Consider the following 23,328-nt stretch of genomic DNA (forward strand, 5'->3'; position numbering starts at 1 on the left):
AACAATCTTAAATGTCCTTCATCAGTTTGAAAATATACATAGTTTGGCACATTCACAGGACGGATTAGAATTTTAACTAAAGGCACAAAAACAGATCTCAGAAACAAAATTTTGAGTGAAAAAAACAAGTGAAATATTACACACAGCACATCATTTAAGTAAAATTTGCAAACTACACAAAATAATTTTTATGGATGCATATTTATGTGTGTGTGTTTGTATATGTGTATGTGTCTATCTATGTGTATAATTAAGGTATGGAACATTTATTTATATACATTATCTATAATGCTCACATAATTAGGATGAAAAAATATATCCACTCTATAGCTGACACTGGAATGCCTGTTATGGAATGAACTGTGCCTTCTCCCACCAAATTCATAAGCTGAAGGACTAACTCTCAGTACCTCAGAACGTGACTGTATTTGGAAATAGGAAATTTAAATAGCTAAGTAACCTAAAACAAAGTCATCAGTGTGGCCTTAATACAATATGACTGTTACAAAGAGAGATTAGGCTAACTCAGTAACAAAAAAACAAATAACCCAATTTAAAAATAGGACTCGAAAAGATATTTCTCCAAAGATGTACAAATGGCCAACAAGCTAATCATCAGAGAAATACAAACCAAAACCACAGTGAGATACCACCTCACATCTGTAAGGATGGCCATTATAAACAACAACTAAAAAAACACACAACAGGCATTGGTAAGGTATGGAAAAAAGGAAACCCTTCTTCATAAACTATTGGTAGGACTGTAAGATGGTACAACTGCTATGGAAAACTGTGGAAGTTCCTCAAAATATTAAAAGTATAACTACCATATGATCCAGCACTGTCACTTCTGGGTACACATCCAGAAGAACTGAAAACAGGATCTCAAAGAGATACATGTTCACTGCAGTATTAGTCACAGAAGCCAAAATATGGAAGCAACCCAAATGTCCATGAATGGATAAAAAAAGGAAATGTATATGTATAGTGCTTCTCTAACAAGAATAACCACAAAAAAAGAAAGATGGTCACAGGTGAATAATTACTAAGAGAAACTAACTAACTAGCAGGAATTCAGAGCTGTATTTTAAGACTTGACCAGCTCTGCTCTCTTCACTCCTGCCCTTCCAAAAGAGTAACCTAGAAGGAAGCCTCTCATCCAGCTTGAGTGAACTCTACAATCCTAAACTCAGCTCCAGTACAGATGGCCTTCTTTTTGTGCACAAGATCCCCATATATAAGTGGGGAATAAAAATGACTACACTTCCTCAATAAATAAGCAACATCAATTAAATAAATGTTTTTCCTCCTGACTTCAATATATGCATTTTAAAACATAAGCATTAGAGAAATATGGCAATACCACCATTGTTATGTTCATATTATGCTTCTCAGGGGCTTTGATTAAAGAAAGTAACGACACAACACAGATGTACAGAGGAGATGGAAGGTATGCTGGAGTTTATCTGTCCATCTGTCTGTCATTATAACTCTCCATCCCCCACCTCCTCAATACATGCACTCCTTTCCTGGCATGGCTCATGCTGCTACAGCCAGGTACCACAACTCTGGCTCAGACCACAGGGTTCTGAGACAGGACAGTAGACCACGAACAGTAGTACCTGTTAATTAGAGGGTCTAACACTCTGAGGGTCAACAACCATTTCAGATCATAGTGGATCTACTCACAAAATTCAGACCCGTCCCTTTCAGTATTCACTAATTTAAGATATCTTCCCTTAGTTTGAATAAACTCACCCTTAATTAGACACGACATCACACCTCAAAGGTGAAGATACTGCAGACTATGATGACTAACAAGGTGAGGTCTCTCTGCTTTCACAACAAAGACTAATGGAGGACACAATAAAAATCTACAAAACTAAGGAAACCACAGAGTAAACAGATGGGAATGTATGCATCTGACGTTCATTCTGGAACGAAAGGGCTTACTTTGAAGATCCACATGTGTTGTTAGCATCTGGAACACAATGTCGCAGGAATATTTCCCTATTTCAAGCACAAGCCTTCTTCAAAATATTACACTTCTATTCTGACCCCTTCAGGACACTGACCACACTTTACTTTCCAAAAGTTATTTAAAAAGCCCTTCCATAGCACCCTCAGGTACTCAAGACTTACAACCTGGATGGATTCCAGGGCTGACTCTGTACAGCCAGTCTCAGTCATGTGTGCGTAGCTTCACTCACTTATGGCCTACCAGTTTTGAGAAGAAGCTAGATGTTTATGGAGGAAGCGGAAGCAGACAGGCCCACTTAAAATCCTCTGAAAAAACAATCTCAGACAAATTAGATTCGTCACTACATGTAACTACTAGTTCGCCTCCACCCAGAATCCTTCATGGAACATCCTTCTGTGGAAACTGCTAGAGGATGACCTCAAATTCCAGTCACCAAACTAGAAGCCTTCACTCAAAGAACAAGAATTCTTGGCTACATGTTAGGTAATTACTTGGGGAACTACTGAGTTCTAGAAAATTGGGTTGGGAACAAAAATGTTTCTTTTTGTTACATACCCACCAACAACTGTAATTCCCCTTTACATTGATACTTAAACCCTGAATACAGTTTTTACATTCATTTTCATACAATCCCTCTAACTAGCCCTAGAGAGCGAGACAAATATCTCTACTAGAGAAAGACAACCTGCACAGAGAGAGGCAAAGTAAGTCACAACACTGGCTGAATCAAGAGGAGAACTGAGTCCTGACCCCAAAGCCCAGTGCTCTCTCCATGGGACCATGCTACTGGAGTTCCCCTCACCTCGGCCGAACACTCAGCTCCGGAATGGTTCGAATAAATCTAGGGTGACTTATTGGGAGAAACCTGGAGAAAAAAATAAGGTCAAATCATTTCTCTTATTCTCTGTGACCCATAATCTGGAGATCAGAACTTCTCTCTACTCCCCACCAAACCAAACTAAACAAACCACCTGCTCCACTGCCCTATCACCCATGGGTGATGGGTAGCCTGAGGGTTTCCACTCACTCTCATCCTCTGGAGTAGGTGGCAAAGAGCTGGCTCACCTGATCTTTTAGGATTGTGTATTAAACCCTTAAAATTATTTTTCTCACAGACTATATACTCCAACTCATTCATTTGAATAAGGAGGGGAGGTCTAGACAGAAGAAATGGCTTACTAAGATCCCAGAGTTACTGAAGTTAATATGCAAATTATTAACCAGACTTTGAATTCTTTTTTTGCTTTTCTTATTATGGCAAGGATTTCTGATACAGTAACATACTGCAACTAGATTTAAAGTAAATGACTATATTTAAAGCATGCAGTGGAGGATCAATTACAGTAACTGTGATGTATACTAGAGCAGTAATTATGGGTCAGAAAACCTACCTGCCAAGTCATATGACATACTAGATATTCTCTCAACCTTCACAATGGCCCTACTAGTTACTGCCATCACTCTCTCTATAAATTAGGAAAATAAAACTCAGAGAGTTAAGTAACTGCTCAACCTATGGCCACATAATTCTAAGTGACAAATCTGGAATTCAAACCCAGGTCTGACTCTAACCAATGCTCTTAACCACTATACTATAAGCCATTAGAAAAAAAAAAGATATACAAAGGGATTCTTTACTGAATGTTTTTGTTAACTAAATGAAAAGCTGACTTATGTGCAACTTTTTGGAACCTGCCTCAGTTCCCACTGCTTCTCCCACAATTACAATGATCTCCCCTTAAGGCCAGCCCACTCCCCCAAACCTCCATACTTGAATGTCTTCATGTCTCGCCCACCGATCACTCGGGCAGTGACTGTCTTCCCAACTTTCAGCTTGGCAGTAGGAGATGTGCCCACAGGAACATCATCTAGAATATGGGAGGCATGGATACAGCCAATGATGCCATCTTCCAGGGTCACAACGACATGGGTGGGCTTAATGGACTTGACAGTCCCTGTGACCGTGTCTCCAATGGACAGGTTGTGTTTCTTTACAGTCCCTACAGCCACAACTGGATCCACTTCCTCATCTTCATCAACTGTTTCAGAGTCCTTCTGGCTCATTCTCATGGTCCTCTTACCAGCTGGCCCCTCAACAGCCAAAAGAAGACCAGTCACTCCTGGTTCTGTGGTCTGGAGGGTTAGGAAGACACCCTGCCCCACCTGTAACTTCTCCGAGTCAAAGCGGAAGGTGTCATTAAGGTGAGAGGTCAGAGAAAAAGCCACCAGGTGGCCAGTCTCAACCAAGGAGGCGACGGCAAAGGACTCCTCCAAGTACTGCACAATAGCCTGGTGTTCACTGCCTTTCTTCAGCTGGAAAAGAAAAACCCATCATGTCCGCTTTTTATAGAGCACAAGTACTCACTCTCATTGCCCACTGGGCAGGGTGGGGGCTGGAGAAACCCTCTGAGTCCAGAGGACCCAAGGCTAGTCTGAGCTGTAACAAACAAGCCTTCACTCCCTCGTCCCAGCTTCTCCACTACACATGGAGATGACGTGATGTTCCTTGCTGGCAAATACCAGATGGAACAGGGTATTTGTGGGCAGGGCATGCACTCTGCAATCCATCAGAACCCTATAGCTACCACTCCTAACCTATCTGGCTCACTCCATCATTTACATTACCTGCCTGGCCCTAAAGACAGGGTGACCATATAACCTATCACATGAACCAGAATGAAAGTCAGTGCTATTATTATCACACCAGGATGAGGGGTATAAACTGGGAATGAACCGGACAAATGCAGGCATATGATCCCTGTCTACTGGCATTTGCATTATAACCCACCAGGGAAGTGAGGGGGTTGAGGGTGCACATAATGCCTTTAAGACCATGGGAATGGAAGTCATCAGCAAGCTTACCTTTTTAGCTTTTCTGTTCACCAGATCGTGGCAGAGGGAAACATGTACCTCCAACTTCAACATATCGACATTTAAGATTACAGCCTTCTTTTTCTGTCCAGATTGCACCTCCTGTCCTGCAGTGCAGAACCAAACATGGTGTGATCACCATCTGAGAGCATGAGGAAGGGAGACAGCACCCTTGCAAGCCATTAGGCACAAAAAGACAAGAGGACATGTGTCCTGGGTATATATGGGCTGGGGAAACCAAGGGCCTAGTCCCCATAATTCAAGTTCAAGTGTGCCTTGACTTATACAACCTGATACATAAAAATCTCCATTTAAACAGTTGTAATAAAATAATTAATACCTAAATCTTCTTAGTAGGCTCCCAGTTGTCTTGATTTACATTCACACAAGATAGGCATGCCAAAGACTTGTGTGAATCAACTCATCTACCCTATGTATTTGGAAATTCTCTATCCAGAAGAAACAATGGGGCAAAGGGTCACCCCCACCAACGATGATGGGCGAGACAGAAACACTCACCCGCATGATGGTATTTGCTGGCTCTCAGGACCAGGCCAGGCACTGGGCCCTCACTGAACACCACAGAGCCATCTTCCAACACCTCCTGCACCTGCAGGTCAAGGACCATCCCTGGGGTCATCTTAGCCAGCGTCTGGATCAACACAGAGTCTGCCAGAGATCCAAAGGAAACAAGGTTTAACAAGATGAAATAATACCATTCTTTTCCTTTGGAAATGCACTGCCACACAGGCAGCGGTGAGCTGCAACAACTGTGAAGAGCAAATCAAGTTTGCTAAAAATGCCTGATACCCATGAGATAGCTGGTATCCTAGAGGTAGAAAAATCTATGCCTCTTGCTAATCCACCTGGCTGTAATTCAAGAAAATAGCCAACAAAATACCAGAAATGCACACTTTTCTTTGTTTTATGAATTTTCATTCTTTATGTTGGGAACCTACTCTCTCAAGCTCTTAGGCCCAAATCCCATTAGGGTTCCAACAATCCTACATAATGGCTGAAAGCTTAGGAAGGTCAGAATACTAACCCCACATGAAGTGTCCTAGCAGGTCCCTGTTCCATTTTATTATACACTGTACGTTTGTTAAATAAAAGAACAAAAAAGAAGAGGTGACTGGTGCCACAATAAAAGCAAACCTGAAGCCCTAGAACTAAAGGAAATTTTGACTCTGGACTGGGTGGGAGCACAAGGGGGTACTTCCAGGATGTTGGTAATGATCTTTATCTGAATCTGGCTGGTAGTTAAAAAGGGGTGTCCATTTTACAAACATTTACTGAGCTGCACCCTAAATGACTAGGGCACTTTATGTTGGTCATATTCCCATTAAAAAAGTTTACCAATTTTTTTTAGTATCTGGGAAGCCTGACAACAGATAGGCATTAACTTACAACACACACTGCCCACCCCTGCCCCTCCTCCTCTGCCCCACCGCCCCCACCTCGGCTGTTCATGAGGCTGCGCACGCCCTGCCGCTCCTCCAGGCACTGGCTCAGGAGGAAGAGGCTGGTGGTGGCCAGGTCCCCCAGGGCGCAATCTGACAGCCGCAACGACAGCAGCATGCGCTGCTTCTCCTCGTCCACACTGGTCACCTTTGCAACCACTGTCTGCCCCTCGACAAAGTGGTCACTTGTGCAGGTCACAAACTTGTCACTAATGATCTAAAGGGAAGAGTGGGCAGAAAACAGAGGGAAAGAAGCCCCTGTTAAGACAGTCCTCTTAACACACCAGAAAGGGGTGTGGGAGAGAGGAGATGGGACACAGCAAGTTCCCCTCAGCCCTCCCTCACCATGGCTCTACTTCCCTTCCACAAAACAGGAGAGACTCTGGCTGCCCAGGAAGCACATCACTGGCAAGTCAGAAGGACACTGAGCCATCCATGTCCAACACCACATGGCAACACTCTACCCCTGACTATGCATGTTTCCAAGGCCCTCTCCTCTGTTCCCATTTTTAAAACTGTTCTGGCAGGAGAAGCAAATAAGACTTGTCCAGGCCAAACAAACCTATGGAATAAGTATTTATGAATTACGTGCAGCAGAAATGCACTAGGAGCCATTTTCTCACCACTGTCTTACGATTTTGGTCAAACTCTTCCCTGCTCTGGGTCTCAGTTTATACAGCAGGCATGAGGCGGGTTCAACTGTGGGATTGCTAGGATTCTTCCCAGTCTGAAAAGTTTATGATGCAATGAGCTGGGGGGTACTGGGGGCAGTGAGAGTAATTTCAAGGGTATTGTCAAGTGCTGTGGTATGAGGTAGAAAAGGTACCCCTTCCTCCAGGGGGACACAGCCCTGAGGCAGGACACATGGATGGGCAAAAGGTGCATGGACTGAATCCAAGCTCCACTCCTCCTCACCCATCTGCCTTTTTATCTGGCCCCTAAAAATCTTCCAAGTGTCCTGCTCCTTCTCGCCCTTGGCTTCGATGACTGTTGCCTCTCCTCACACGTCCTCATGCATGGAGCTGAACTTACCGCTTTGGGGGCCAGTCCACTAAGACCTGAGGGGAACTGCACAAACACACCATAGTCCTTGATACTCTTCACAAAGCCAATGAGCAGCATTCCAGGATGGATTTCTGAGAAGCTCTTGGGATCCTGGCCACCCTCCACTGTGGAGACCAAAGCTGGCTTCCTGCAAAGGAACTGGAAGCACTTCATCAAGGAATGTTGCAGAAGGGTAGATGGAATGTCCACTTCCCCACCTTCTTTCTCCATTCCACACCCTCTACTAGTGATTCTCTAAGCGTACAGAACAGCAGCAGGAGTGTCACCTGCAACTTGTCAGAAACGCAAATCCTAGGACCATCTGAGACGTGCTAAGTCAGAAACTTGGGTGGGGCCCAGTGGGCTGTGCCTGAACGAGCCTTCCAGGTGATTCCGATGTGCACTGAAGTTTGAGAACCAATGTTTTACTCATTTCCTTATTAATTCACCTCCAGATACTGGGAGGGGACCAAAAAGGGAACAGCTCATCCCTGCGGTTTACCAGATGGATTGACAGGTGGATCAGCCATAACACGATCCTCTACAATTTTCATTCTAACCAACCCGATTTCATGTCTTCTGCCTATCTTCACCCAAAGGAGATTTTGTTCTGTGAGAAAAGCAGCAGTTTCCACCTTCACAGCATCCACACCAAGACCAAAAGGAATATTCTAAGCTCCATATCTCCAAGGACCGGGGCAGGGGGGAAGCAGCTACCATGTTAATCATTCCAACTCATGTACCTCAAGAAGGCTGGATGTGCTACTAGGAATATCCCACTGGGCTGGCAGGCCACACTACTCCCTCCCCAGTACCCTGCACTCCCACTCTGCCCTGACCACCTGCATCTGTTGGCAGGACTTCAATTCCACTCTTACTTTCCACCAGGGGAATAAATGGGAAGTGCATGCTTGTCACTGGTCTGGTTTTTGAAGTCAAGCATTTCTGAAGTCAAATAGCCAACTTTTTTCCATGGAGTTTCCAACTAAGAGCAGAGCGTGACTGTTTCCCCTGCAAGGGCCCATGGCTCTTCAGATACCAGTAAGGATACAACACGCCCCTCGCTCTGGCTCAGACACAGGACTCTGTGAAGGCTATCGCCAGCCTGGAGCCAGTGGTACAGCAGCGGGCCGTGGGCAACGTGGTCCGACAAGTGAGGCGTAGGGAGGAAAGCAGGGATGTTGTGGGGCAGCACGGCCACCGCCAGCCCATCTCGGGTCTTCTCTGAAACCTTCACATCCACCAACTTCCCAGGCAAGAGAAGGACAAAGAAGAGCACTGGTGTTGAGAAGAGAGCAACTTTGTCTGGGTCAGGTAGGGATGAGAGGCACAAATTGCAGCACCAGAGATCACTGAGGGGTCAAGATGAGAGGAGCAGCCTTCTTCCGCACCCCAGCCCACCTCCCCAGAGACCTGGAAGGCATGCCGCATGCGGACACAAGGACCGCTCCAGTGCTCACATTACTCCTCTCCCAGTTCCCCTGCTGGGTCTCAGGGGAAAGAGTCTCACAGGCTGGCCCTAGGGACCAGGGAGGAAGGCAGGCAGCATCACACTGCTGAAGAGCCACTCCCTGACAGAACTGTCCTTTCCCGGGGAGCCTGTGTTGGCTCTGATGCCCAGGGAAGAACACAAGGTCCTCTCTCAAGAGCCTCATTTCCCTCGATCCGGGGACTCTCATCTAGCTATCCCCAGCTTTCCCCTGCAGCACTACGTGTCAGGGGCTCCCTGCTCTCTGCCACCAGTAACACAACTTGTCTGGAGAAGTACAAGTACCTGCCCAACGTTAATGGCTCTTCTCTTCTTCTGACTGTGTCCCATAAGCTCTCTTTTTGGGTCACTCAACAGCTTGAAGGACAAGAGCATCCTCTCTTTGGAAGGCTCACAGTTCAGCACTGCAACCTTCACCACCTGGTAAGAAACCACACCAGCTTGGCCAACTGCTCCCTGCAGCCCTGGAGGGAACTGCCCTCCATGAGCCCTGCAGAGGCCTTGGGAGACCCACCAAAAACCAGGATCACATCAGAAGGTAGTAAAAAGAATGTACTGAAAGCTACACAGAACCCCACGAGTCAGCCTTCTGGGTCAAAGGAAGACATGAATACATTTTTTGGTACCCCAAGTTTTTTAAAAATTATGTTTTTTCATTTGTTTCTCAACAGATACAGACTTCACTAGTTTTATAGCACTGACCCCTTGTGGTGACTGTGGCCTCAGAACAACTTCTGATAAAAATGAGGGACACCAGAGTATTCCAGGTAAAGACTAATTTCTCCAGGTTCGCCAGCGGGGATGTATGAGGTGCATGAGTTTGCCAGCTTCCACTGAACCCCCTTCAGGGCTTTTCTCAGTTCTGTTCCTCATCTCCACACGGCTGGCTCAGGCCCACTGTCCCACATGCTCTCTTCCTTACCCCTTAACAAGTAGCCCCCTATTACTCTTTCAAATCTGTGTTCATGGGCCACCAAGGGTAGAGCCTGTCCATAGAAAGGGTTACCTGGCCAGTGTAAAAGACCCTCTCCGGGTCAGGGACATACTCGGCACTGAGCTCATGCTTGGGCACCAGTCCCTGCACATCATTGTAGAACTTCACAATGCAGCCACAGTCCTTGACCCTGAAGATGAAGCCATGTGTCTGCAGACCAGGCTTGGCATCGGCATAGCAGGTAATGGCAGGTAGTTTGGACTCAACCAGTGTTTTCTTTAGGGTCATCATCAGCTTCTTGGCCTCAGGGTCACAAAGTAAAACCTAGGGGAGGATACTGGCCATCATCAAGAGAGCTATTGAACTGGTCTCTGCAACCCCCTGAACTCAAAGGCCTCGGTTGGTCCTTAAGAACCTATCTTTTTCCCTCTGAGAATAATCTCACCCACAGTTCCTCCCTGTTTCCTGCTGGATGACAATCCAAGAAGCCTTCATTGCTATTTCAGATGTATTTCCTCACATGCATTCCCTCCTAGACCTACAGCCATATTCATGGTCTTTGTGCACCTCCAGAGTCCTGTGTCAGCTCCTTCAACACAGCCTTAGCTCCCTCCCAGATCACTTGTATCTTGTCTAACAGAATGAATGACTCAAGCAATTTTCCACCTCAGTACTGTTGTGCATTAGCTATAAACTAAGACTGAGAAATCAACAATCTCTCTCTCTCATCCTTCAAGTTATCTCCTTGAGGGCCAAGAAATTCCTCTATTTCTAACCTCCTGACCCCACGTCTTATAATTTTGCATCAGTAGATAATCAATACTTAAGTTGACTCAACAATGAAATTAAATGAATCTAAGAAAATCTAACATTGTGCCTGCCACACCAGGCCTTACGCTAAGCACTGTGTATTACCACATTTAATCTTAATAACTCTTGTGAAGTTTCTCTTAGGGTTCAAGCCTTTGTTATAAACTGCTCAAGTTTTGGCAGTTTTGTTTGGGCTATTTCTGTGCCTGAAGCACCCCTGCTCCTCCCTCAACCTCCCAAATCCTATCCATCCTTTCTAGTTCAAATCCCACCTCTTACCAGGAATCTGTATTGTCATACAGAACTGAATTTGAAAACTGTTTTTACTACTTATTACTTGTGTGTATTTGGGCAAGATGCTTAGCTTTCCCAAGCTTTAATTTCCCCACCTGCAAAATGAGGCTCACAGTACTAACTTGGAGGGTTGTTAAAGATTGAAAGAATTAATGCATGTCACGTGCCTAACATAGCAACTGGCACAGGATACATGTTATACAGCAGTTGCTACTGATATCATTGATGGTTCTTGCTGCCCAGACCACCCTCCCCTCCCCTCTGAGATATGACATTAGCGTATAGCCTGTACCAACCCGTGCAGCAAAAGATCACATAGGTACTGTAACTCTCAAGAATACTACACAACTCTCAAGGGCAGGGACCCACTTTTCTCTTTCCAATGCCAGGCACAGTACTGTAGACATTACATGCTCATTTGTGGGAAAAGGCCTTCAGCTGAGAAACCACTGCTCTTCCCATCTAGCCCAAACCCCAACAGAAACCTTTCAGGAGCCTCACCCGGCACTGGACCTCATCCCCTATATGGTACTTCTTCTCTGGATTCTTCATCAGGATGTCAGCCAGGTGCACGGAAGGTACAAGGCCCCTGATCTGCTCAGCCACCTTCACCAGCATCCCATATGGCTTTATGGTCAGCACTGTGCTCTAAAGAGTCAAAAGAAAAGATGCCATGGTACCTCAAGATTCCTCCACTTCTTACAACAAAGTTTGTCACATCTCTCTTTCAAAGTCCAGCTTTCTGGGCTAACTGTGCCTATTATTCCAGATCTCGTATGGCTAAACACACCCCACATTGATCTGGATGCAGTCAGGTTTATTTATTTTGTGTGAGCATGTTCTTCCCATCTGCCTTGTAAGTACACTCTCTAAAAGAGAGGACTATGTCTCCTGAGAAGTGAACTCTATATATAAAAGGGATCTGCTAAATGGAGCTTATTAATTGGACAGGAGAAGCAACTGCAACTGACTTCTTACTAATATCCCAGGTACTCAGCAACTATAGAATTAACTTTTGACCTGGTCTAATAAACACCATCAAATCCCACAATTTATGATCTACTGCCTCTGTGTAGTTGGGTGGTAATACTAAGTCTTTATTTTGAAATTAAATACAAGTTATCCAAGGAAAGGAAAAGAAATTCCAGCCAAAAGGCTGAGGTAAGGAACATGACTTTAAAAGTGTTCACATGAGAACGAGCTGACAGCTAACAATGTGAACTGCTGAATGTCTGAAGGTGGGGGAGGATCCAATTATATGCTTGAGGTCTTACCTTTACCAATGCCCCAGGTTGGATATCATGGTATCTAAAGTACTGAGCTTCAATAATAGACCTAGAAAAGAAAATACAAGATTCAATAAACTATGTCAAAGGCTAACTAAAATGCAGAGCTACCAAAATCACATTGGCAAGAAGGCCACCCCCAGAAGCAAGGCCAGGAGAAAACTGCGGTGTGCATTTGTATAGGCACACACCTCTCCACTCCCACACATTAAAACAGACTTACGCCCGCAGAGAGAGCAAAGCCAGTCCATCCATTTGGCTGTAGTCGATGATCCTACACTTGTGAGTGTTCCCTGGTTTAAAGGTCTCAGGATTGAAGGCATTCTTAGAATTGGAGAGATGGCTGAGCTACAAAGTACCAAGTGATTAAGGACAAGTCAGAAACAATAGATCTGAGGCAAGGAGACGTTAAAGCACACCAAGATGACTAAACATGTTTACCACCCACCATAAAAAGTCCTCTGAGCACGTGATGAAATCATTCCTCTAACTAAAAAATTGCTCTTTACTCTCACAGAATCTCTATAATGTCAGAGAAGAATAGCTTAGATCATGGGTCAGTAAACTACAGCTCACAAGTCAGTGCCTACTTTTGTAAATAAAAATTTTATTGGAACACAGCCATACCCTTTTATTTACATACTGTGTATGGTTTCTTTCAGGCTATAACAATAGAAATGAGTAGTTAGGGCAGAAATAGTATGGACCACAAGCCTTAAATATTTACTACCTGGCCCTTTAAATAAACTATTACCAAGCCCTGGTGCAGATCCTAACTCATTCTTTCACCTACCATCAACCAGGTATCAAATAAGGCAAATTAATTCCAAGGCGTTCTAATATAACAAACATTGTTCTACTCCCTCTGCATATAATCTACCACACTTAGGGATATTCAAAAATAGAAGACTAATACCAAGGGATGAAGGAAGCAGAAAAGGACCCATGTGTCCCAAAAGTCCTTCTAGTGATAAGATGCTGATGAAACCGAGAGCCTCCTTACCCGGGCATAGGCTAGAGTCCCGTCCTTCAGCCTGAAGATGGCCCCAGCCTTGCTGAAAAAGCTCTGAACAGGAACATCGTCCAGCACAGCTCCCAGGTGCTGGCTAGACAGCCGGGTGAGTGGGCGCCCAGGCTGCAGGAAGATGGGGTGTAGGCTCAGCCGCACGGCTCTGGTCCGAGGATGGACACAGAGGACACAGGCCCTTACCTAGATGGGGAAAGGGCATAATGAGCAGGAGGAGGTGCACAGGAGAGAAGGGACCCGGAATCAGACTTTCAGAGGTCAGACTGTGTATTGACAGGTCAGTTTACTATCAGCAGTAAAACAGCTTATGAAATCAAGCAGCACATGGAATATTCAAACAAAATGTACCAGAGGAACTATGTCCAAGAAAATAATGCTTATTCAAGGCCAGGAAACCATATACCAGGGTCCTCTCTACACCACAAGGCTAACAGTTCCTATGCAACAGAAGCCATTCATTAGCATTTCTGTACCAGAGGCTCATCTGAAACACACCAAAAAAGGCCTGCTCTGATCCTAGTTATAGCATATAATATGACACAAATATGACACAAATACTGTATCCAAATACAACGATGAGGAAAATTATCAAAAAAAAGGTCCACCAAAAAGTTAACAATATCATCACTAGGTGGTGAGAAAATCTATTTTTACTCTTAAAAGAAAAAAAGCCTCTATAACATCCAATAACGTGCATTACTATTTAAAAAAAAAAAGGAAGATATCATTTTAGGACTAAAACAATTTCTGAATAACATCTTGGGATTTTCTTCCCAAATACTGATGTTCTTTGTATAGAAAATTCAAAATCACTGAGTTAATCACTATCAACCCCTGGCTACATAAATGTCCAGTATTTTAACCAGGTGTACTCTATTTAAAACTCTTTTCCAAATTGGACCTATTCTATTCATAGTACTTTTTAAACTGCATTATTTCTATTTCAGCATGTATCTTGTTCTCTTATGTGACATACTCTTGGAAAACACTTTAAATTACAAAAACAAAAGATTCACTGTCAAAAAAAAGTCAAACTATATGAAAGAGTATGAAATAAAATCTGTAAGTTGCCTTCTTCTCCACAGGCTTCTTTTTAATCTCAGTTCACAGAAATAAGTACTGGTAGATTCTTGTGGTCCTTTCAAAACACCTTTCACTCTCCCCACTGGCTCTCTGACACTGTGACACACAGTCCTAGGACTTGCCCATGGCTTAGCTGTAACACTAGACAGTTGACTGTGACACAGTTCAAATCAAGAAAATACAGGTGTGATATTTCTTACCGCTTGATTAGGGAAATAAGTTCCAGCTTTCTTGGGATCCAGGTGCATAAAGTCAACCAGGCCAGTGAAGAATGAGAGGAAGTTTAATGTAAGGCCAAGTGGAGTCACCTAGAAGTAACAAGTTAGGAAAAACAGCTCTCTGAAGGAACCGTTAACGCGAAACATACTGTTCATACTAACACAATGCCACAATTCCATAGTAACTGTGTGTTTCTCCTCTCCCAGCTAATCCTTATCAATCACCTTATAAGATTAAGTCGCAGGACAACTCCTACCACTGGCTTTGTCTTTATTCAGTAAGCTCACCTCCCTTTTGGCCCGAGAGGGTGGGTATCAATCCTCCTACCTTCGGGATTTTCCAATCAGATGTAGGTCACTGTGTACATGGATCCTTGGGGGAACTGCTAGACTGAACTAGAACAAATTGTTGCTAACTTAGTGATCTTCCCAGACTAAAAACATAAAACCCAAATGCTTGCAAAAGATAAATACTGAGCATGAGCAAGCCAATTCACCCTAGAGCCCCCCAAAAGCTAAGGAATTATAGGACACAAGCACCTCAAAAAAGCACAATGAGGTTGGTGACTGACATCAGGGAAACTAAGTAAGATCCCCAGGTCTTCTCCTCAAATGACAGTGTCTACCCTTCTCTCACCTCCACAGAAAATGAGAGTTATTCTTTGGGAAAACTATACCAGGCTCAAAACACAGGAAGAGTGCAAACCCTCAAAATGTGGACTAAGAAAAATTCTGAATATCAAATAAACATAGATATGGAGTGATCTAGTCCCCTTCTGTCACCTAGCTCTCAGGCAGCCAGGTTTATACTCTCCTGGGAGATCAGAAGATCCTTCCTAGAGAATTCTAACATGCCAGAGAAGTCTTGTAATAGTGACATTTGGAGGTTGCCCAAAGAAAAGTCTGCTAGCTCTTGACACTGATAGTCAACAGTCACCAAGTCCCATCCAACCACATAGTTTTTTGCACCCCACTCATAATACTCAGTCAAAGCAGAATTTCAATAGAGAGTGCAACATTAAAGTTGAGAGACTCTCCCAGGAGAATTTAATGTATCTCTGTTAGGAGGTTGGAGGAAGGAAAAGGAAAATTAAGAGAGCCGAATTTTCATCTACCTAGATTAAGAAGTTAAAACTCAATCCCTAAAGCTGATAAATCAAAGATACCATTAGGAGTTTACTACTTAGAAATATGGAGGTAAATTAAAAAAAATAAACTGAGAGAGTTAAAAATGGGGGTTAAGGATGAGATAATTCTTTATTGTAAGCCTCCTAATACCATTTGACCTTTTTGATCTGCACTATCAAATGGAGATATAATGCAAGTCACATACATAATTTTAAGTTTTCTAGCAGTCACATTTTAAAAACTACCAAGAAACAAGTGAAACTTAGTTTAATGAATATTATTTCACTCAATACATACAAAGTATTATTTCAGCAGTAGCACTGGCTACATTTCAAGTATGTAACAGCCATGTGTGACTAGTGGCAACCTACTGGACAGCCCAATTTTAGACAAGTGTGCATGCACTATTTTAAAAAAAATTATCTTTATTTTAAGGAATAGTAGTAACAATCAATGGCTTACCTTCTGAACTTGGGCTTTGACCACCAGCCCTGGCAGCAAGTTATTAAGGGTCCACTTTTGCTCCTCAGCAGCAATGGCAGTAGAAACTTCTGAATGACCAATAGACAGCCTAACAACTCCTCCGCTGCCTTTCACCTCTTCAATGATGCAGTTCAGGTATTGCCCCACCTTCAGTTTAGCACCTGCAAGCCCCAGTCCCAGCCCCAAAAAGGAAAAAGACCTCTGTGAGAAGGACCTTAACTTGAGTTCAGCCTATGCCAGAAAAAAATCCATGGCCTACCTGACTAGTTACCATGTACTACTACCCACATTCCAAATCTCTAAGGGACCAGCTACAGGAAGAGAAAGAAGTCACCCTAACTGATCTACAATCAGCTACCACACAAAAATCTGAAAATCCCAATGAGGCAGGAGAGTGCTGGTTCAGGGGCCCTGGAGGCCCAAATTTCAGTGCAATCTTCTAGGTGAGAAAAAGTGAAACTGGTTCATCAGATCTTAACGAGACCCTGGCACTACCTGACCCTTCACACATCTTCATATTTTTATCAGGTTACACTGCTGATATTAGCAAAGCCATCAGGGACCACCATTCTGTCATTTTACTCACCCAAGTGGCATTCAAATACAATCCCCACATGTACCACCTCACTACAATGTACTGGCACCTCACCTTTGTTCTTCTGCTGGATATATTCCTGGGCTTTCTGCAGTGGCAGAAAGGCTCTGGCCCCACCAACACCAATGTCCACTAGGTAGCCATGGTCTTCCAAGCTGGACACAGTGCCTGTGAGCAGCTGGAAGAGAAACATTCCCCCAGGGTTGAAAAGTCAAAGGTACTAGGACACACAACATCCACTACCAAACATGAATGTCCCTGCTGGGACATTCTCTGCTGGGAGAGTCTCTCAATCTCGACACAATGATAGTCCTACAGCCCCCAACACCACTTTTAACTTTAAACCTCAATCCCACCAGAGGATAGAAAAGGGAAAGACATCAGCTTCCATTCTCTGAGGGCTTGAAAGATCTTATGGATTCCAGACAGTGAGGAGTGTTACACACGGTTGAAGAGTGGAATGATAAGAGAAGAGTTTCTCCCCTAGAGAACTTCCAAAAGATAGCAAAGACTTTTATATTATATAAAGAGGGATAAACCAGATGGCCCTGAAAGGTTATTCCCAGCACCAGGACTAACGAGAATCCAGAACTACCCCTCACAGTCACTGTGTCTTTTCAAAGCACTTCCAAGACATTAAAAAAAAAAATTGGCAATCTCCTTTACATTTCATGGCAAACAGTGTGGCATCCAAGTCTGGCTAGCTATTTGGTCTTTGGCAAATCACAAACCTTTCTGAGTCCATTTTCCCAAATGTACAAGAGGGAGAGCTCACTGTGACAGTTCCTACAGATAAAATGTCTAAAACAGCACTTGTCAAAAGGCTCTCAACACTTGTCAATTTCCTGCAACCTGGCTTACTTTGATTTCCCATACCACCCAATTTTCAGGGCCTGTTCTGAACTCTACTACTGCCCACCAAACGTTACAATATCATATCAATCTCCCTCCTTTTAATTACAAGAGCACTTAGATGAATATAGTTTATATGAGTGTGTTTTCTGTCTACCAGACTTGGAGGCTTTGAGCTAGAACTAATTTCTCCTGAGTCTCCATAGGACTGTGTGGATAAAGTGAAGGTTCCTGTGGCCAGGATTCTCACCTGGCCCTAGTCGGCTAGCTCACTACACACATGGGGGCAATACGTTGTTATTGACTCTATATGAACAGCTCCGCCCAGTGCTCTGCACAACACAGTGGCACACCTGAAAGGCTGCAGGAGAGCAGAGCAGAGGCTGGAGTGGTGGCAGCACCGAGGATGGCTGGGGGGTTAGAGAGGCCCAGAGGCAGAGACAGACTTGCTGCATGCAGACTTGCTCTAGATGGACGGGATTCTAGTGACTGACCTGCCACCGTGGGAATAAAGTTGGGTATAACCCTTTCACCCCAAGAATGTTCTACTGTCATTTCTTTGGTCTCATTGAATCCATAGTGAACTTGGCCAGGGCTGAAACCCATTGGCAAGACAAACTGGGAGATTCAATAGTGGGCTATCTATTGTTGCAGCAGATAAACTAATGCCCTACCTACCCAGTCTTTTGATCTCAGAGAGCAGCCCTCAAGTATGCTCCACAGATGCCAGTGGCCTTTGAAAAAGACTTAGTCTTGAAGAAGTCTTGATAGGTAAGGCTCTTGAGGAACTTCTCACCCTTGCTAAGACTCCTTGGAAGCTCTTTATTTTTTTTGGCCATCAATGAATCAAGGGATTTGCTTTCCCTTTCTCCCTTCCAAGGTAACGTGATTAGGCTCAAGCCTTCAATTTAAGTACCCAAAGCACCCTTGAGACCTTCCCCGGGGAAAAGACCCATCCCTGTGTGTATAACTTAAAGGCGGGCTGTACACTCCCCAGGAGGCAGGGCAGGGAGAAGGCACGTTGTCTGCTTCTCTTTCCATATACTTACCATGCCAGGCTTCAGGGCCTCAGCACTCAGCACTTCATTGACATTTTTGGGGTTCAGAGATAGCTTAACACTCTTTTTGCCCCCCTCTGTGATGCACAGACTGATCACCACACATCTCACCAGCATCCCAGGTGAGAAGAGTTCAGGCAAGCAGACCAGGTCCTGCATACAGATGAAAAACATCTGATAAACACCCTTTCCCTGAACCAAGAATCCTCTGCCCAGGCCTGGCTCGGGGGCCCAGTCTCATCCTCAGACCTCAAAGTCAACATAACAAAAATTAAAATCATAATCATCTCTCCCAGTCCAGGTTCCCTTTCAGGGTTTCCTGTCTCGAGATGGCATGGCTGTCAAGTCATACACAAGAGAAACCTAGGACTCATCCCCAACACCTCTCTCTGCCTCACCACCCCCAGGCATTGACTCTCCCTCCTCAGTCCTCACTAAATCTTGAATGCAAACTGCCATCAATCTCAAAGCCTAGACTACTGTAGGAGCCCCCTAACTGGTCTCTAGGCAACTACACATTCCTCTTCCACCTATTCTCTATGCTGTCTACATGTCACACTCCCCAGGCAGAATGCTTCAAGGGCTTCCACTGGTTCTAGAATTAAAAACCAATCCTTAACATGGTATGGCCTCCACCCAACTCTCCAGCCCCATCCCACACTACTCTCCTTTGCTTTCTCTGCTCTAGTCATACTCGCCACCTCTCTGCTACATATTACGTTTCTACTGCTTCAACTCCATTCCTTCATCCATAACACCCTCATCCTTCAGATCTCAGCTCAAGCATCCCTTCCTCAGGGAAGTCTTCCAGGCTCCCTGGGCTAAGTCAATTTTGACTGACTTATATTGATGCTTACTTAAAAAAAAAAAATCCTCCTTATAAACTCTCATGGCACTTGTACCTTGACTTCTTTGCACCTAATGAAATTGAAATTTTACATCTGTTTGTGTACCATTTATTTCCAATTATAGATTTCACCGGGTTTCCCTTACCTTGGAAGGTTCTTCTTGTGCCACCTGCTCATTCAGCTTTTTGGTATAAGCATCACAGATTTCAGTCACTTGCACAAACCCCTTGAGGCCATTGGGGAGACTAATCACCAATTCCAGCTCATTTACCTCTTTCACACAACCCAAAATCCGCATCCCCTCACATAGGGACTAGAAGAGAAAAAGTGAAGTGTGTACAATAGGGTAAGGACTCAGTGATGGGGAAGGTTAGGGGGTCTGGCTTCTAATCCCAACTCTGGCATATAAAAGCTACAGGAAATACATATTTGTAGATGTCAGTACATTGTTCAAACATCAACCCGCTGAGCACAAAAAAGGTCTCAATAATAACAACAGTGTGAAGAGCACTAGGGTACTGGAGGGCTTTCACTTTTCATTTTATTCCACCTTTCACCTTTCATTTGATTCCAAACAACCTAAACTCAAATGCCTGGCAGGCAACGAAATGCAGGAAGCAACCAGTGGGGCCATGGCAGTCTAGAGCGGGCATGCTAAGTCAAAGGGGCACAACCACTTCAGCTCCATGTGACCACAAACATGAGGGAATACGAGTTGTGTTGTGAGCACTCTCAGATTTTTACAAGAGGCCAGAAATCACCACTTCATGTGAAATTTCTTAGTTTTTTAATGTTGTCAAGCTAAACCACTGCTTTTTTTGAGTATCATACAGAACACACAGAATACTTCTACAGGATGAATCTGAATCTTTTCCTTCAGAATCATTTGACTTTTTCTGTTTTACAATTAATGTATATCAGAATTAAAATCTAAAAAGGTAAGGAACATAATAAGACTTCTTAACTTCTGAGAGAGTTTCCACAGCTATGAAATGAAAGGGCAGAATCAGAATGACTGTTAAAGTTATTTCCAGTTCTAACCTCTGAATCTACTAAAACATAAGTTCCGCGAGGACACAAGCAGGCAGATGGACTCACGGGAAAAAAACACACTATCCCTGACACTGGTTAAAAATCGAAGGAAAAAGTGCTCAATTCCGAGCACAAACAGCAAAAATCTCTATGGACGCAAACACATATATGTAAAAGCAATGAAGGGAAAAAGGAAGGAGAGAAGGAAGAACACATATGAACTTAGGCAACCCAGATCGTTTGTTTAAAACAAAACCAAACTTTTAACAAACCTCAATACTAAGGAGTTCGAACTTCTCTCTTACAGACTTGCAGCTTTCTCTCTTTTCAGTTTTCAATTTTTTTGTTTTTGCTGGCCCTTTCTGGCTCTTTTTTCTTTTGGTGGCTCCCTCCTCAGTAGAAATCTAAAGAGGGGAAAAAAGATCCAAAGGAATGAAAAGAAGCAATCCTGCCCTTTCCCTCCAATTTCATGCCATCTGTCACCTTGCTTATTCTTCCACTCCACCTACTCCCAATTGTTCCTGTAATTCCCGCTTCAATCCCAACTCTGCCATTCTGCCACCAATCCTCCCTTTGCTCAAGGTCTGAGCCTCCAACATATTTGCAAATGCCCTCTCTCTCCTGTTTTCCCCTCTTTTGAGTGGGGCTGGACTCTAGGGTTCCCCAGTATGAGAAGCAATTTTGAACAATGTGTGAAAATGGAAGATGGAGTCACAGAAACCAGAGTTAAATTCCCAACTCCACCATAACAAGCTATGTATGAAGTTTCAGCTGAATTGCACCTCACTAAGCCTTTGTTCCTCATGGAATGGTGATCTCTACTTCATAGTAGTTGTAAAGATTACATAAAACAGACACAAGGCCATACATTTAAATGTTAGTTTCATTTGAAGCATTATCAGGTGAAGACTGGTAATTCTAATGCAAATTCTGATTGCTATACCCCATTCAAAAATGCAATGATTCAACTGCTTTCTCTCCAACCTTAATCAATGTGGCACGAAGTTCCAAATAAGGAATAGCATAGCAAACTCAAATACTAAATGCCAGGCTTCAAAAGATACAGCCTCAGGGTGATATGGGCTCTGTATCAAGTTCAATTTACAAAAGTGGACTTCAGAGAGAAACAAATTTAGAAAATAACACATTCTCAAACAAGGCTCATTCTTCAAAAGAACACTAGAGACAAAGTGTTCAGTGAGTCTTGCCAAACAAGCACATCACTTACGCTAAATAAGTTGTCTTGTTCAACTGGTTGCTGGAATACTTTCTCTGATTTGTGGGTCTTTCTTGTACCCCCTCTGGGGAAGCTTTCTTCCACGGTTGCCATATTTGGAACTCCTAAAAACAAGGCAGAGTAATGGTGAGATATAGCCTTCATGTCAGATTTCCTAAAGGCTGTGATCAATAGGCAAGACAGTGAGCCTTCTAGCACAGATGTACTAGACAGCATTCAGGATGAAGAAATAAATGATTTGACACCAGGCTCCAGATAATCCATAATTTATCTTTCCAAAGGTCTCCACTTCAAAACCACAAGCCAACACATTTTCCTCCAGGAAAAGAAGTTATGGATTCAATCTAGTAAATATCATAAACCACTACAGTTAAGTCAGGATACACAAATACATATCCTCCTACCTTCAAAGAACATGGGCACTTTTACAAAGATAGAACAATTATGCAAATAGTTTAAAATACAAATTAAATTATAAACTATCTACAAGGAGAGAGAAGTGATGAGGCTTCAGTAAAGGAAGCCAGTTTCATAAAGAAGATGCTTTTGAGTTGAATGTTAAAAGATGAGTAGAATTTTGATAGATGGGCAGTGAAAAAAGGACTGTGAGGAAAGACATCCAAACAGGAAAAGCCAATTATTTCAATAAGCACCAGAAATCTATCATCAAACAATTGCTCAAAAGCTTGTTGTTTCCTTTCTTTGAAGAACTGTTAAACTAGACTACAGAGAGAATAAAGCATAATAATTAGAAGTACGTTTTAAAAGACAGATTGGGCTTTTGTGCGGAAGATCTTGAATTACATATGAGTAACTTAATGTTCATTGTGGTAAGTCAGAGCCTTAAATAAGTGAAAAGAGAGAACAGTACACAAGAAAAACAATACAGGCTATAAACTGGACAAGGTGAGTGGGAACTTTAGGAATCTAAACCGGGTAGGATTCAACTGCCTGACAAGAGAACCAGATATAAGTGCAAACGGAACACAGAAGTAGTTGGCTCTGATAGGAGTAAAAATCTGGAAAGACTTGAGACTGTTAAAGAGGTGACAACCGAGAGAACCTTGGATTTGCGATCAGGAATGGGTGCACGTTTCGTAGAAATAGGGTAAATTTGCTGGGATTTGATCCTTAATCTCGTTTCAGACGAGGGGAAACTGAAGGTTCACAGAGTAAAGTGAACCAGCGGCAAAGCAAGGGGCGAAGCCACTTCCTGGGGCAGAGCCTGAGGTTAACGGGGGCTCCTCAAAGCAGAGCCGGCTTCTGGGCCGGGCTGCGATGGCTGAACCACTCACTCAGCACGGAGGGCGCACGGCAGCGACCTGAAGGACCTCGCTCTGGGGCAGTTTTGGAAGCCACGAGATTTCCTCCCTTCTCGCCTTTGCCCTCACTCACCAGCCTAAGACGCCACCACCTCGCTACCTCGGAGCCCGCGCCACGGTAACCACACACGCGGAGATCAGCACGCCTGCAAACTAACTCTCCCTTTCCGGAAGTGTAGGCGGGCTCAATGCCCTACTTCCGTTACTAAGCCGCTTCTCATTAGGCAAGGGCGGGGGATTCAGGGAAAGGAAGCGAAAGGGCGGGACTTCGAGCCA

The 23,328-nt window shown here is 43.8% G+C and overlaps 1 protein-coding gene across 1 annotated transcript in view; it reads right to left on the bottom strand.

Annotated features, from left to right (window-relative positions):
• PDCD11 (programmed cell death 11) overlaps positions 1-23,235 on the bottom strand; it is a 35,308-nt gene extending 12,073 nt beyond the window's left edge. The window contains exons 1-21 of the mRNA XM_037001293.2: positions 23,126-23,235; positions 21,722-21,834; positions 20,766-20,897; positions 19,607-19,774; positions 18,605-18,766; positions 16,758-16,881; positions 16,088-16,269; positions 14,480-14,587; positions 13,173-13,379; positions 12,393-12,517; positions 12,158-12,218; positions 11,385-11,531; positions 9,852-10,103; positions 9,131-9,265; positions 8,408-8,602; positions 7,345-7,515; positions 6,310-6,529; positions 5,372-5,521; positions 4,844-4,959; positions 3,753-4,294; positions 2,784-2,846 (exon numbers count right to left, since the gene is read on the bottom strand). Coding sequence (XP_036857188.1) covers positions 2,784-2,846; positions 3,753-4,294; positions 4,844-4,959; positions 5,372-5,521; positions 6,310-6,529; positions 7,345-7,515; positions 8,408-8,602; positions 9,131-9,265; positions 9,852-10,103; positions 11,385-11,531; positions 12,158-12,218; positions 12,393-12,517; positions 13,173-13,379; positions 14,480-14,587; positions 16,088-16,269; positions 16,758-16,881; positions 18,605-18,766; positions 19,607-19,774; positions 20,766-20,897; positions 21,722-21,823 — 3,362 coding nt within the window. The 5' untranslated portion in view covers positions 21,824-21,834; positions 23,126-23,235. The remainder of the gene's footprint in view (positions 1-2,783; positions 2,847-3,752; positions 4,295-4,843; positions 4,960-5,371; positions 5,522-6,309; positions 6,530-7,344; positions 7,516-8,407; positions 8,603-9,130; positions 9,266-9,851; positions 10,104-11,384; positions 11,532-12,157; positions 12,219-12,392; positions 12,518-13,172; positions 13,380-14,479; positions 14,588-16,087; positions 16,270-16,757; positions 16,882-18,604; positions 18,767-19,606; positions 19,775-20,765; positions 20,898-21,721; positions 21,835-23,125) is intronic.
• Positions 23,236-23,328: the final 93 nt, after the last annotated feature.

Source organism: Manis javanica, chromosome 7, assembly GCF_040802235.1.
Source record: "Manis javanica isolate MJ-LG chromosome 7, MJ_LKY, whole genome shotgun sequence".
Lineage (NCBI taxonomy): Eukaryota > Metazoa > Chordata > Mammalia > Pholidota > Manidae > Manis > Manis javanica.